Raw genomic sequence first — 14,667 nt, forward strand, 5'->3', positions numbered from 1 at the left:
TCTCCCTCTGTGGTCCTTGGGGGCTGGGCTCAGACTCCACGGGTGCTCATGAATCAGTGATCTCTTCGGTTAGAGTCCCTCTGGTCCCGATCCTTGCATTTGTCCTAGCCCGGTTTCTGTCCTCCAACCCTTGTTTCCAGCCTGCTTTTTCTTGGTTTTCACCACTATTGATACTCAGGGTTCTACTAAGGTTTGCTTAAACTGCACAGAGCATGGGCTCCTGCCCCTGAGAACATTCACAATTCCACCCCACCCATGGCCCTGCTGCTGCCCTAACTGGTTACCCATCTCCATTCTAGACAGTGCACCCCCAAGATGTGGTCAGCCTGCCCCTGCTGGAGTTAGGATTCGGTCAAACCCCAGGGCCATGGATGGGTTTTCTAAACCCCATACTTACTGAGCTCCCCCTCTGTGTGAAAGACAAGCTCAGGGTGCTCTGGGGGGAAAACAAGATAGAAATTCAGGGAGCTTCTCGGTGAGGCATTAGAGCTGTGTCCCAGCAGGTGAGCAGGGGAATCTGTGTTAGGAAGTGGTCAGGATGCAGGGGTCGGGGAGCTCTAGCCTGTGGACAGGGACTCCTTCCTGGAGGAGGAGTGTTAAGCCAGTGCTCAGAGGAAGTGACAGAATTGGAGGCAGCAAGGGGCCCGCTGAGGTCGAGGTGCCACAGTGTGGGTGTGAGTAGAAGCAGGTGGGAAGGCTGAGACGCTGAAGCACATGACACCCACGGCGCAGCCTGAGGACGGAAGGCTCAGCTTTCATCTTCCGTCCCTGAGAAGGGGCTGGGCCCTTTTAAAGGTTCCATCTAAAGGATCTTTCCATGGCAAATGGAAAGATTCTTACTAAAGATAGATTTTTTAAAAGAAGATTTTATTTATTTATTTGACAGTCAGAGATCTCAAGTAGGCAGAGAGGCACGCAGAGAGAGATGGAGGAAGCAGGCTCCCCGCTGAGCAGAAAGCCTGATGCGGGGCTCGATCCCAGGACCCTGGGATCACAACCTGAGCCAAAGGCAGAGGCTTTAACCCACTGAGCCACCCAGGTACCCCTAAAGATAGATTTTTTAAAAACGAAAACAACTTGGGGCGCCTGGGTGTCTCAGGCATTAAGCGACTGCCTTGGGCTCAGGTCATGATCCCAGAGTCCTGGGCTTGACCCCGGCATCGGGCTCCCTGCTTGGCGAGCAGCCTGCTTCTCGCTCTCCCACTCCCCCTGCTTGTGTTCCCTCTCCCACTGTGTCTCTCTCTGTCAAGTAAATAAATAAAATCTTAAAAAGAGAGACAGAAAGAAAGAAAGAAGGAGCAACAGCTTCTGAGGTGTGTCAGCCCAGCCTGTACACCCACAGCCTCCCAGCAGGAACGGAAGGACACCATAATGTAGGGGACTTGGGAGATCCCGAGTGCCTTCTGCACCAGCCACCGTTTGACGCCACTCATTCTGGTTTGGGCATTAAGGATATTCTGTCACATTTGCTCCCCTTTAGAACTGGCAGTCACCCCATGACCAGTGTGGAGACGCTTCATTAGACCCGGATGTTGAACTAATTCTAAAAGCCCATTTCCTAACCCTCTTGGATTAGCGGGGTTAGCTGTGTCATTGAGGGCATGGGGAGACATGGTCCCACCCTGTGTGTACCCAGCCCCCCCCCCCCCCCCGTGACAGGATGCAGAACGGCTCAGCAGCTGAGGGCAGCACGTGAGTCATCCAGGTTAGCCGGGGAGAGGACGTGGCGCTGCAGGGTGGACCAGAGCCTAGAAGTGGATCAGGTCTAGCTGACAACATCAAGCTCCGCCACTGCCTGTCTCTGTCACCGGTAGGGGAAGTGACTTGACCTTCTCTCGGAGCCTCCGATTCCTCCTTTGAAATTTGGAGAGAATTCTAGGCACCTGACAGGGTTATTGTACGAGTTAAGTGAAAATGGGCATGAAGCAATGAACACATTGGTGATATCAGTAAATGGTGGTTATCACCCCATCCACCCTCCCAAATCCCAAGACACTGATAAGTGGGCGGGGAGGGGCTCCCCAACTCCTCCCATTTGGGTTCCCTACTGACATCACTGACACTTTTCCCTGGTTCACAGGCGTCTCTCGGGGAACCATCTCTCACACATCCCGGGACAAGCATTCTCTGGCCTCTACAGCCTGAAAATCCTGTAAGTATAAGTCTTCCCCGTTTTCCCCAGAGGTGCAACCCCGAGAACTGTGGGCAAGTCAAGCATTTGTAAGCCAGGTCTTGGTTTGTCACTGGCTTGCTTATTCCCTCATCTTTACTTTTCATTTTAATTGTGATTTGCATTTCTTTGTCTTCACGTTTTCTATAACAGACATTCTGACTTGTAAACATTTCATTGCAGCTGATAGTTATGGCAACCCTCCATGGAAGTCAAGTATCTTTATTTATTTATTTTTTTCATAATGTAAATAATGACCAGAGAGGCAGGTCTTTGCTCTCCCCTCATGAGACCTCTTGGGCCAGGAGAGGAGGAATCCAGATTGGATTTCCTTGGCCATTTTTCTTCCTGAGACCCAATCTTAGTCCCTGTACCTAACAGCCCTGAGTCCCCATTTCCACGGTAAATATTTCGCTGCCCTCTGTTTCCAGGCTTCGTCATCCAGCTTCCTTTATCTTTCCTTTAAGGCAAAAGGAAAGTGAGAATTGGAGAGGACCTTGTGTTAGTGCACGGACTTACCCACTTGTTATTGAGCTGACAGCCCATTTTAGAGAAGGGGAAACTGAGGCACCATTTCCTTCCATCCCCATCCATGGCTCACTTTGTTCCAACCAAGACTGTCTCCCCCAAGGCTTCCTTAATGTTCTTAGGAGGAGTGAGGATAAAAGGCTCTAGGGGAAAGTGGATGCATGGGATCTGAAACTAGATAGGAAAGGTTCCTGGGGAAAGCACCGCACCACAGAGACGGGCTTGATAAGAAAATGAGGATCTTGACAGCTGATCCTGGAGCAATAGAATGAGTGTTTGGAGCTTCCCTAAACTGGTGAGCCATTCCCCAGCTCTGCCGCTCCCAGTCCTCACTTGACCTGTAGATCTTCTTTGTATGGTTGAGCAGGTGGTTTACTGCACAAGAACATCTGGCTGAATGGGTACAGAGCGGCTGAAATCCAGTCCTGTGCCTGGCTTGGGTCTCGTCTCTAGCCACCTAGAAAGGAATATCTTTTTTCGAATGTGCTCAGAGTTGTTTATGGGCTAGCAATGGCCTTGGCCCCTTGGCCTGTGAGCTTCAGTCTCTTAGGGGGTCAGCAGTCCATGGTCCATGGCTAAGCACTTTCTTCCTTTTCACGTTCGTGGTCTTAGAACCCCTCTGGCCCTTTGCCCCTCTCTGGATCTTTTGCCTCCAAGTCTGACTCCCAGGCTGTCCCAGTCTCTTGTCCTTCCCTTTCCTTCTGCAGTGCCCGCGGGTCCTGTGTGTTCCCTCTAGCCTTGGTCTCCGGTCTCTCCCGTCTTCCCCTTCTCTGTCTCCCAGCCCTTGCTTTCCGGCCCTTTGCCCCTCTGTGCCCCACCTCTCACTTCTCCTCCTTCCTGGTTCTCCTCTTGGTCTGTCTTGATCCCCATCAACATCGCTGCCCTGGGGTGTGGGGAGGCATCCCGAGCCAGACGCAGAGCACAGGCAGCCTGCTTGGTGGCGTGTCTGTGCCCAGTGGCAGGCTCAGGCCTGCAGCTGGGATTAGAGCGCGGGCTCTGCTTGCTGGGCCTTCAGAAGATGTGAGACTCCTGTCCCGTTCCTAAGACTCTGGCTTAGAGATGAGCCTCCTCTTTCTTCTTTGCCTGCATTAGGCAATAAATCAAAGCCTCCGAGAAACCGCAAGCCTCCCGCCCCCTTTCTGCAAACGGCGCCCTTGGCTCTGGGAACTGGGCAGCCAGGAGAGGCAGCTGGTTGGAGCCAAGGACAGCTGGACTCCCACTCCCCACTCTGCCATTGACCCCCATGTTGCCCCAGCCTCCGAGACCCCAAAGCCTGGTCCCCCAAAGCCTTCGTGTCAGTTCTTTGCCTGCAGAGTTCTCTACTTGAGAGATGAGTTGGGTGGTCTTGGGAGCTTAGGCTCTAACTCAAGTGCTTCAAAGCAGAGGATTCCTCCTGCATCTGGGCAAGAAGGACTTTCAGATGTCTCATGTGGGTTCTCTTGCCGCCTTGTCCTTCCGTGCTCAGTGTTCACAACTGCAAGAAAAATAGAGCAGTAAGGGGCGCCTGGGTGGCTTAGTTGGTGAAGCATCTGCCTTCAGCTCAGGTTATGATCCCAGGGTCCTGGGATGGAGCCCCAGGTAGGACTCCCTGCTCAGTGAGGAACCTGCCTCTCCCTCTTCCTCTGCCCCTCCCTCCTGCTCCTGCTTTTGCTGTCTCTCTCAAAATGAATAAAATGAAAGAGCTTACAAGCCTTTTGTAAGCCTTGGTGACTTACAAAAGCAACAGTCACAACAACAACAACAAAAACAGAACCATGAAGCCCACTATCAGCATAATAACCTCTTTTTGTACCAGGATACTGTCCCTTTAGCTACTCCCCTGTCTTCTCAAGGTCTGACTCTTAAGGGAACTGCATCTTCCTTTCTCAGAGGCCTGACTGTCCCTATAGGACACTTTGCCTCTTTCCTCTCGGAAGCAAAGGCCAAAGAAGGGGGGGATTCCCTCTCTGATCTTCTAAGTGCCGGTGGCAGACCCCTCCCTCCGTCCTTCCCACTGGCAGCCCCACGCCTGCCCTGGAGGTGTTACTCTTGGATCCTCTCCTTCCTCTGCTGCTTTTCCAAGTCTTGGAGGCCACAGGCTCTGGCCAGGCTCCTGTGGGGAGAGCCAGCCCTGCAGGGGATTTCCAGTCTCATGCCTTTTCTCCAGACTGTAGGTAGGAATGTCTGTCCTCTAGAGTCGGGGAGTTGAGGCCCTGGGTTCACTGCCCTGTCCCTGCCCGTTGCCGCCGTCAGAACTGTCCTAAGGGAAGCACAGTTCTTGGGGCTGCTGCTGTGTGGGAAAGAGCCTGGCCCTTGGAGGGCTTCTGCCGTGTGTGCCCTGTCAGGGTGAGGGGATGGCAGAGGCTGGAGCTCCTCCATCTGGGATCCACAGCCTGAGGGCGAGGAGCTGGCCTGTGAGGGAGCTGTCCTGCCCTAGATGGCTCCTGCCTCACACAGAGGAGGAAGAAGGGGCAGACAGAGGGAGAGAGAGAGAATGGGGTGGGGGGGCAGGACAGAGAGGGAGGGAAAGAGAGGAGAGGGCTAGAGAGAGTGTGTGTGCCCCAGCCACCTCTTCCCTCCACACAGCTGCCTCCTTCTCCTCAGCTGCGTGTGGTCTGAGCCTTGGTGACTTTCCTGCCAAGGCCGACACCTTACCTATGTCAGGCAGGTCTGGCTCATCTGGAAAGACTCCTGATGGGCCTCAGTTTTTTCTCCCCAGACCTAGATCTGGGAAATGGGGGTTGACGGGTCAAGGATTTGCTTCCCGTACATGCCCCCAGGAGGCTGGGCAAGAGATTTTCCCCAGACTACCTATGCCTGGTTTGAGTCCCAAATCTCTGGGAGGCCGTGGTTTGGGGTTCCTAGCTCATGCTGCCTTGGTGAAGCCTGAGTCTCACAAGGGGCAGCCGGCTGCGTCGTCGGGAGCTGTGGCTGGTCCCATCCGAAGCCCTGCCCTGAGGCCGTCAAGGGGTGGGCAGCCTAAGTCCCTCTTTGGCACCATCCCTGAGGAAATCTCCGTCGGCTGTCCTCTAGCATTGTCCTCTTCCACTGGACTGAACAGTCTTCGATTGACATGGACTGTGTTTACTCTCCTCCTGACAGCAATCATGTGTGGCCCACAGTTGGGCTTCCACTGGTGTTGATGAAATGAATTGGACCGACCTAGGGAGGAGAGACTTGTGAACTGTTTTAGAGTGGGGCCTTCCTGCCTGGCTTTTGGGAGAAGAATGCTAGAAGCTGTAGGAGCCCAGGGAGATCCTCTGAGCTGTTCTTCTCCAGGAGGTGGAGCCTATCGCCCTGGTCCTGTGGAATGACTGGATGTCGGGAAATGGGTCTCTGGTGCAGCAGATCCCAGAATACCAAGGACACTGAGACTTCCTCCATTTTCTTTCTTTCTTTCTTTCTTTCTTTCTTTTTTTCTTTCTTTCTTTCTTCCTTTTTTCCTTTTTAAAGATTTTATTTATTTATTTGACAGAGATCACAAGTAGGCAGAGAGGCAGGCTCCTCGCTGAGCAGAGAGCCCGATGTGGGTCTTGGTCCCAGGACCCCGAGACCATGACCTGAGCCGAAGGCAGAGGCTTTAACCACTGAGCCACCCAGGCGCTTCCTTCCTCCGTTTTCTTACCTTTAAAATGGGGACATTGGAATACATTTTCAACATTTTAACTGCAAAAACTTAAAACCCAAACACTTCTTGCAGAAGTCCCAATATATAAAACAGATGAGGGAGGATTTCTCTGGTCACAGTGGATGAGGGGGTGGGCAGCCTCCAGGCCCCATCTAAGCCACCCACCCTCGTGACCCCCAAGGCCTCTCCACAAAACCAAAGGAAGGACCTTTGTCAGCCACGGGTGGATCGCCTCTCTGGAACCTTCTAGCTATTAGTGCTCATGGTTCCTGGCCCCAAATGCCTCTCCAAACAGAGAGAGACTCCCCAGTGGAGCTTCACGGGTAACCGGGGGAGACGTCCCCTAGCCTAGGGGTGAGGCGGTAAGGCTTCCCCTAGCCTGGGGGCGCTGCGCATTAGAGTACCTGGGATTTTGCTTAAAATCCCCTGCTCAGAGATTTGGCCCCGGGGATTAACTGGGTTGCCGTGTGGCCTGCACATTAGGATTTTTTAAAAAAATCTTCCCAGGTGGTTCTAACGTGTAGCCGGGGTTGAGACCCAGTGCACTGGACAGATTCTGGCTCACCAGGCAGAACCAGGGCCAGCGAGAGGAGCAGGGAAATGTGGTCACCAAAGCAGTGGCTTAGGAGACGGAATTGGGTCTTAGTCCTGATTCCGCCATTAGTTTGCTTTGTAATTGAGGGCAGGTCACTTTCCCTTCCTGGGCTCCCATCTCCTCCTTGGGAAAACAAAGGGGCTCTTCCCTTCTAAAGGTACTTCCAGCTTTGATGACCCAATCGTGTTTCAGTAAAGGAGTGATGGTTGGGCAAGGAGGCCAGGGACAGCAGGCGGGGGACAGCGCCAGGCCCAAAGCCAACTGCCATGCTGTCCTTCAGGTTAGTGGGTTTTGATTCCATGAAAGCAAAGCCTTTCTTGACAAACAGATCGGACTGCCTGGCATGGGATGAGTTTTCTGGGGCGGCACTGACTTCCCTGGCACTGGAAGGATGATTGTGCCCTGCACAGGTGCTACAGCATCTTTGTTGGGAGAGTGGTACAATTCGGAGACCTTAAAGTTCTGTCTAGATGGGGGATTTGACAGAGGAAAGAGTAAGGGGATCTGAGCAGGTGATGGGGTCGAGACGCTTTGCGATGCTCAGGGGAGGTGGGCTTCTGCCTGCACAGTCCCTGGATGCAGCCTCAGGGGCCCTTGGAGGGGTGGGGGCCTGTGAGGTGGGCCTGAGAAGATTGTGTCCCTTCCTGTTTGCCAACCATCATTTCTCTGTCTCCTTGCTCCAAGCATTGTGAAGTCTCTGGACGAGAATCAAGGCAGCCCCCTGAGTTCCCCAAGTGGAGCTCCCACTCTTGAGATGCAAGATTTCGACGTGTCTAGAAGGATAGAAGTACTAAGCAGGGTGAAAAGCAGGAAATGTCTTGGGTCCCTGAATATTGTAACTGAGCAAGGGATTGTGCATCATCTGGCAGCCTCTTCCTTTGAAAGATGAGAATATTGAGGCCCAGAGAGGGGGAGTAACCTACTCAAGTCGTCCAGCATGCGATAAAATTACATCAGAATACATCAGCTGGCGTGCTGAGTGCCTCCTCCGCCGTTTAATCAGTGCACAAGGTCAATATCATCATCCCCAGTTTACAGATGAGGAAACTGAGGCCCACAGAGTTTAAGTAGGAGCTTGCAGCCCTCACACAGCTGGACAGAGGCAGAGCTCAGGAGCCAAATCCAGGGCTGCCTGATTTCAGAGCCTGCCGAGAGACTGCTACACTTTGAGGAAGTCTGGGAGGCTCAGTTTTAAATTCTACCTTTTTTTAAAAGTTGATTTTTAATTAATTAATTATTTATTTTTAAGTGGGGAGTGGCAGAGGGAGGGAGAGAAGGGGGCCAGTGCAGAGCCCAACTCGGGATTCGGTCTCACAACCCTGAGATCACGACCTGAGCTGAAATCAAGAGTCAGACGCCTAACCAGCTGAGCTACCCACATGCCCCTCATTTCTACCTTTGAAGCAAAACTACAGTTGGAAAAACCCCATCCTGGGCTGCATGGAGCCTGGCTCGGAGGGGCCCAGGGAGTGTGGCCCCGTAGGAGCTCAAAGTATGAGCAGGAGGGGACCCTGAGCACTGCCTCTTCCTGTAGCCTGACCCTTCACTTCATGTTGCGCTCAGTCAGCCTCAGGGGCAGGGGCAAGGAGGACCCCAAGCCCAAAGCCCCAGTTCTCTGCAGTCCTCAGCGTCTGGCCCTCCTCCCTCCTTCCTCAGTTGGCCAGCATCAGGCGCTGCTCTCAGTCTCCAGGCCCACAGTGAGGCCAGCGTTCTTTGGTTCTTGTGGTGCTGTGATTTGGTTCCTGTTTGGGATCCTTATGTATCTATAAAGGGGTTTTAGGAGAGGTAATGGGGGTGGCTCTGACCAGGACAGTCAGGTAGGAGGTGTGGGTAACTACTCGGTGCATTATTGTTCCTCTCTGCATTTTGGGGCCCTCACTGTTCCCTGCTGATGGAGGCCAGGTATGTGATGGTTAGGTGTTTGGACTCTGGGACCAAACCCTCTGGGATAGGTTTGAGTTAATACATGTAAAGCTCTATGACCAGGCATATCAGCTGCTACTGTTTTCAACTTAAAGATTAGGAAAGGAGCTATTCTTCCCGAAGCACGGCAGCCCTCCCTACAGGATCCCTAGTGAGATGCCCCTCTCTGCTGAGCTTTCCCCTCTGAAAGATTGACAGGCTGCCTTAAGGAGGGACGGATGCTGTACCCGGCACACAGTGGGACTCCCTGATGCTGTACCCGGCACACAGTGGGACTCCCTGATGCTGTACCCGGCACACAGTGGGACTCCCTGATGCTGTACCCGGCACACAGTGGGACTCCCTGATGCTGTACCCGGCACACAGTGGGACTCCCTGATGCTGTACCCGGCACACAGTGGGACTCCCTGATGCTGTACCCGGCACACAGTGGGACTCCCTGAGTGCTCCTCCGCTCCTGGTTCCTGAGGCACCTGGCCCGTCCGGATGCACCCCTCATCTCTGGGGCCATGTGTAGCCAAGGGGCCCCTGGATGGGGTGCGGTGCGGTGCAGGCAGGCTGGGTTGGGGGAGGGTCCACTTGCTCTGTTGGGGGCACTGGGCAGCTTCCTTCCTGACTTTCCAGCTATTCTCTGGACTCCGGAGCACCCACACCCCATGTGCCCTCCTCCTCTCCATTGCTGGGACCCAGCTCTCCAGGTGTCCCTGTAAAGAATATTTGGATGGTAGTGCCACCTGCGGGCTTTCCTATCCTTTCTTCACTTGGTCAGGAATCCTTGCTCAGGGCCCTACGTTTTAGAGTCCGTGTGCCTTGAAGTATCTTGTTCAAACATGTCTGAGGCTAGCTGTAATGCCTGAGGACAGCAGAGCCACCCAGAGGGACAGCCCAGGCCTCCATGTCTCCCCTCTGTGTGCTCCCTGACCCTCTGCCCTGTGCGTCAGGTTTCCCAGGTGCCCAGAAGAGCTCCAGGACTCCTCTCTGTGGGGTGGTGCTGGGGTCCTGTGGCTGGGCCAGTTCCAGAAGAGCAGCCTGCCGAGTGGATCAGGTCCGCTGGCTGGCACGTTTCTTCCGTGGGACTGTGAGATGCGGCCATCGGAATAGTGCTTGCATGCTGATCTGGGGTGCCTCACGTTGTCTCTTTAGACATGGCTTCCACAACCACATATTTGCCAGGATCCTGCCACCCAAGGGGGGCGGTCTTGCCCTCATCCTCATCCTCCCCTTCCCCAAAGACACTTCCAGCCTTTCAGTTGCACAGACAGGGAGGGCCACAATCCTAGGGAGAAAAACCTGCATTTCTCCGCATCCTTCCTGACCAAACTGTGGCAGAATTGCAAGTGTTCTGACTTCCAGCTCATCTTGCTTCCTTCTCTGCTTCTCCATGGTCCTCTTCAGCCCTGCCTCATCCCAGAAGCCCTCCTGAGCCCCGCTCTGCCCCCACGCACAGCTTGCAATTCCTTGGCAGCCTCTGAACCCCCCTGATAGGGCAGGGTGCTGGACTGGGACTCTGGGGCGAGAGGGAGGGGTCTGGTGTGGCTCAGGGGGTCGAGGGAGGACCCCCCAGCTGCACACGCTGTGTGGGTCCTCCAAGCCCTTCCCTCCCCTTACAGGATGCTGCAGAACAACCAGCTGGGAGGAATCCCCGCAGAGGCGCTGTGGGAGCTGCCGAGCCTGCAGTCTCTGTGAGTCACTGGAGGGCTGGGCTGGGGAGCCAGCTTCCTGGGGCCTGACTCACAGCCCTGGGCCCCCTGCCTCGGCTTCCCCTCCTTTTTTGCGGGGCCCCCTTTCTCACTCCGTGTTCCAGACAGCATGCCGCTCCAGGCTTTGGTTTTTTTCAGGGGTTTTTGTTGTCGTCAGTGTGTGTATGTGTACACTTGTGTGTGTATTTGGGAAGGAAGGCTCTAAGCCCCAACCAGAGGACTGTGGGAATGGGACCTCCCTAGGTGGGGCCACCGGGGCAGCGGTCCTGGGCTGTCTGGCATTCTGCCATGGAGCCTGGGGCAGACGTTGGAGACTGCCACCCCAAAGAAGTGTCGTGAAGGAGCTATCTCCCCCACCTAGCCTTCTCTAACCCCCAGGGTTTGCGGTGGGGGTGGGGGCAGGCTCAGACACCCATCTCCTCTGCTTGTGGGTGGGACTGTATTCAGGGACTCACTGGCCACCCAGGGCAGAGCCATCTCTTCAAGGAGCCCTGTAGTTCTTTTCTCGCCCAGTAGGGGCATCATGGAGGCAAGACTGAGTCCAAAGGAGGAAGCAGAAACAGGTGCTATCCAGTGATGTCAGCCCTCCAGCTGGGATCCTCTGGGCCAGGAGCTGCATTTTATTCATTTTATTCACGCAGATCCCATCTCAGGGCCTGGGTCCTAGCAGGTGCCTAGTACAGGCCCGCTTTTGAATTTCCAAGTACATTTGCATCTGATGGGAGAGTAAACAGATGTTTTGGGAGAAATCAAAGTTGAGAGACAGGCCTGGCCATAGCATTTAACCATGGGGGAAACCGAGGCGCAGGTAACACCCACTGTGTTAGGACGAAGGCCTCTGACATCCTCAGCCTGTGGGTTCTTCCGTGGTCCCTGCCCAGTAAGATGTGTCTGATTCTAAACTGTCCGGATTCTCTTCAGGCGGAAGGGTGAAGGAGGTGGAAAGGTGGCTTTCCTTCCTATAAGCTGTATTCAGGCCCCACTGCACCATAAATAGAGGGGTCCAGCCGTGGTGTTCCTGGCCAGCTGTCTGTGCCACACCCATCCATGGTCCAGACTTGCCTCTCCTACCCCTGCCCTGGTCATCTCCTACCCTCTTCCTTCTGTGTCAGCACCCCAGCGCTCCCAGCTGCCTGATTGGCCGGCCCCTGCCTCCAAGCACTCTCTCACCTGCTCACACTTCATCCCAGCAAGTGCTGGGTCTCTGGTCCCAGACACTTTTTCTCCCTCCATCCAGGTCACCACTGAGTGGGGCAGGCAACCCAGCATTTCCCTAGAGGCCAACATCAGAAGATCAAAGGCCAGCAAATCCTATGCTTGATCTCCACCCCCGAGTGCAGACTAAACATTTGCTTAGGGCACCAGCAAAGCAGGGGCAGCCAAAAAATGGAGGGGTGCGTGTGTGCAGAATTTGACATTTCATCCAAAGGATCAAAGAGGTATTCATAAGGGGAAAAAATAGAATTTTGCTGGACTTCACACTTATTTTAAGGTTAAGTTTTGTTTGTTTTAGTTGTGAATCACATCTTTTGCCTGTTTAGGGGTTCCAAAGGTCCTGTCTTTCAGACCAGGCATGAGGCTTTGGGGCTCTCAGGCCATTTCTTCTGCACTTTCTGAGAGATGGGCAGCCCCTGTGGCTGGGGGACCTAGGTAATTGGCTTCCCTCTGCAGCCCTATTACTCCCTATTGTCTGGGTGGGTCAGGGCAGGGCACAGAGGCCAGCCCCCCACTTCCACAGTCTTAAAGCAGATGAATAGGTTTTGCCGTTTGCAGTCCGGTGAGGAAAGCACTGGCCTGTGAAGCAGAAAACTTGGCTTCAGGTCCTGGCTCTGATCCTGGCTACTGTGTCACTTACCCTCTCTGTGCCTCAGTTTTTCCACCTTCAAGTTGGGGGTAATTATCTTCCCTATGTCAAAGGGTTATCAGGAAGACCAAATATATAGTAAACAGGAGAGGGATTTGTAGAAAGAAGACTCCACACAGCTGTGATGTGTGGTGACGCTATTATGACATTATTCACTTAACTAGTCATTGATCTATTCGTTTTACACATATTTTTGAGGCTTTGCTGGGGAGGCAAAACCTGACTTGCATCTTGAAGGATCAGTAAGTGTCAGCTGGGTGAAGAATCAGGGAAGGACATTCTAGGCAGAGGAACTAGCACATGCAAAGGCACAAAGATGAGGAACCCAGTAAATTCTGAAGATTTTACAAGGAAGTGAGTTTGGCTGATCTGTGCGTGTGTTGAGGGACTGGTGGGAAGGGCAGTGCTGGAGAGTGATCTGGAATTAGCAAGAGGTAATGCCTAATGAGTAGGTGTGGACCTTGCTAAGAATTTGAACACTCAGGAGCCATAGGAGAATTTGTAGCAGGAGAGCAGTGTGATCAGGTTTGTATCACTGAAAGATTACTTTGGCATTTAGTTACGGAGGACAGCCTGGAGGCGTGGAGCCAGTAAGGGACTGGTGAACCCAGGGAGCCTAATGGCAACTGAAGAAAGGCAGCATAGAAGTGTCAAGATGCTGTGTCGTCAGGACTCTGGATAGATGTCCTGGGTTGGCTCCTTTACTTACGACCTGTAGGACCTTGAGCAGATTAGTTAGCCTCTTGGCTTTCATTTGTTTAATGGTAAAATGGAGGTGGTGTCTATGTACCTCGATAGGATAAAATGAAATGAGTTAAAATACGTGAAAAAACAATATCTTTTGTTGCTACTACTACAGTTATTACCAGTAGCCGTGGTATGGACTGGAGGTGGGAATTGAAGGGGAGGGGGAGTCAAGTGGATGGGCGTGTCTCTGGCTTCCACATCTGGGTGGATGGAGAGACAGGCTGGTCACAGCGAGCCTGGCACATGGTGAGAGCACAGTAAGAATGTGGTAGTGACCCGCAGGGTGTGAGCGCTCTGGGAGGGGCACAGGGAGACCTACTGAGTGTGAGGTACCTGTGGGTAGGGTGACCAAGCATCGTAGACAAACTGGAAAGGGGGTCGCCCCACCTGCAGGACATCAGTGTGTGCTTGTGTGTGTGTGTGCTGGGGAGAAGTGGGGGGGTGCATAACCCAACTCGAATGTTCTCTTTGGCAGGTGTTATATCCTGAGCTTTGGGCAGCTCGGGACCTCTGTATGAGGCTCTGTCCTACTAACCCAGGTTCCTCCATCTCAGATAGAGACAATAAAACCAGCCCAGTTGGTAGGATGAAAGGAGGGGGTAGGTGCAAATGACACTTTGGGGATCCCCTCTGTGTGCCAGTGCTACCAGAGATGTTTAGTGTGCATGATCTGTCTTCATTCTTGCCAAAACTCCTTCATAGTTGCCTCGTCTGTCGGCAGATGAGGAAACAGAGGCTCAGATAAGTTCAGGGACTATTCCAAGGTTAGAGCTAGTGAGTGGAGAAGACAGGGCTATACACCAGTGTTGTTGCTGTGCCCTTTCCATCGTGGCTGCAAGGGCCAGTCATTTTTGGTGGCCATCACTGGGTCACCCTCCCTCCTTCCTGGCAAATACCAACTGATAGAAGTCTCCTCCTTTCTGTAGGAAGTCCGTGGATCAGGGAGGCTGTATATAGGAGACGCATCTCTGCCCATGTCACTCCTAGGGGTGGTACCATCTCCCCGAAGCAAGCCAGACCCACCCAGGGGTTCAGGTCCCTGGGAAAGGCTGTTCCTTGCCTCCAAAAGGCAGGGTCCCTTCACAAACTCTAATGGGCATTCTTGGAACCCCAGTGAAGGTTCAGTCCTGTGGTTCATCTCTACCAGCTAGAACCAGACACTGGGGAGTAGAAAGTGGGTTTGGATTAGTCAGGAGTAGGGTCACGTTTAGGGGATGGGGCCCTAAGTTACCAGTTGGGCATGATACATAGGCTGTCTGTCTTGGCACCTGGGTGGGTAGCACCCAGCTCCACAGTACCCTCTCCCTGGATACACTTGCTTCTTCCCCGACCAGTGTGGGAGGGAGAGGATGGCAATGCCAGATGTGTCACACCAGGCTTGAGCCAAGGCCAAGAGAAACCACGGGAAGCCAGTGGAGCCTGGGGGAAAATAGAAACTGGGTGGGGGTGAGGCAGGGCCAGGGGGAGAGTGCATGGAAAAGCAGAAAAACAGCCCTGAAAGACCTCAGGATGGGGCTGGGGTGGGGCCCGAGA

At 53.6% G+C, this 14,667-nt stretch overlaps 1 protein-coding gene across 3 annotated transcripts in view; it reads left to right on the plus strand.

The window, feature by feature from the left end:
* Positions 1 to 14,667, plus strand: part of LGR6 (leucine rich repeat containing G protein-coupled receptor 6) — a 120,220-nt gene that overhangs the window by 28,249 nt on the left and 77,304 nt on the right. For 2 of the 3 annotated variants that reach the window (XM_082702012.1, XM_082702014.1), the window contains exons 3-4: positions 2,081 to 2,152; positions 10,434 to 10,505. In XM_082702012.1, coding sequence (XP_082558138.1) covers positions 2,081 to 2,152; positions 10,434 to 10,505 — 144 coding nt within the window. The remainder of the gene's footprint in view (positions 1 to 2,080; positions 2,153 to 10,433; positions 10,506 to 14,667) is intronic. The other variant, XM_082702013.1, reaches the window with a different exon arrangement.

This window comes from Mustela nivalis, assembly GCF_964662115.1.
Source record: "Mustela nivalis genome assembly, chromosome: 16".
NCBI classification, from domain to species: Eukaryota; Metazoa; Chordata; class Mammalia; order Carnivora; family Mustelidae; genus Mustela; species Mustela nivalis.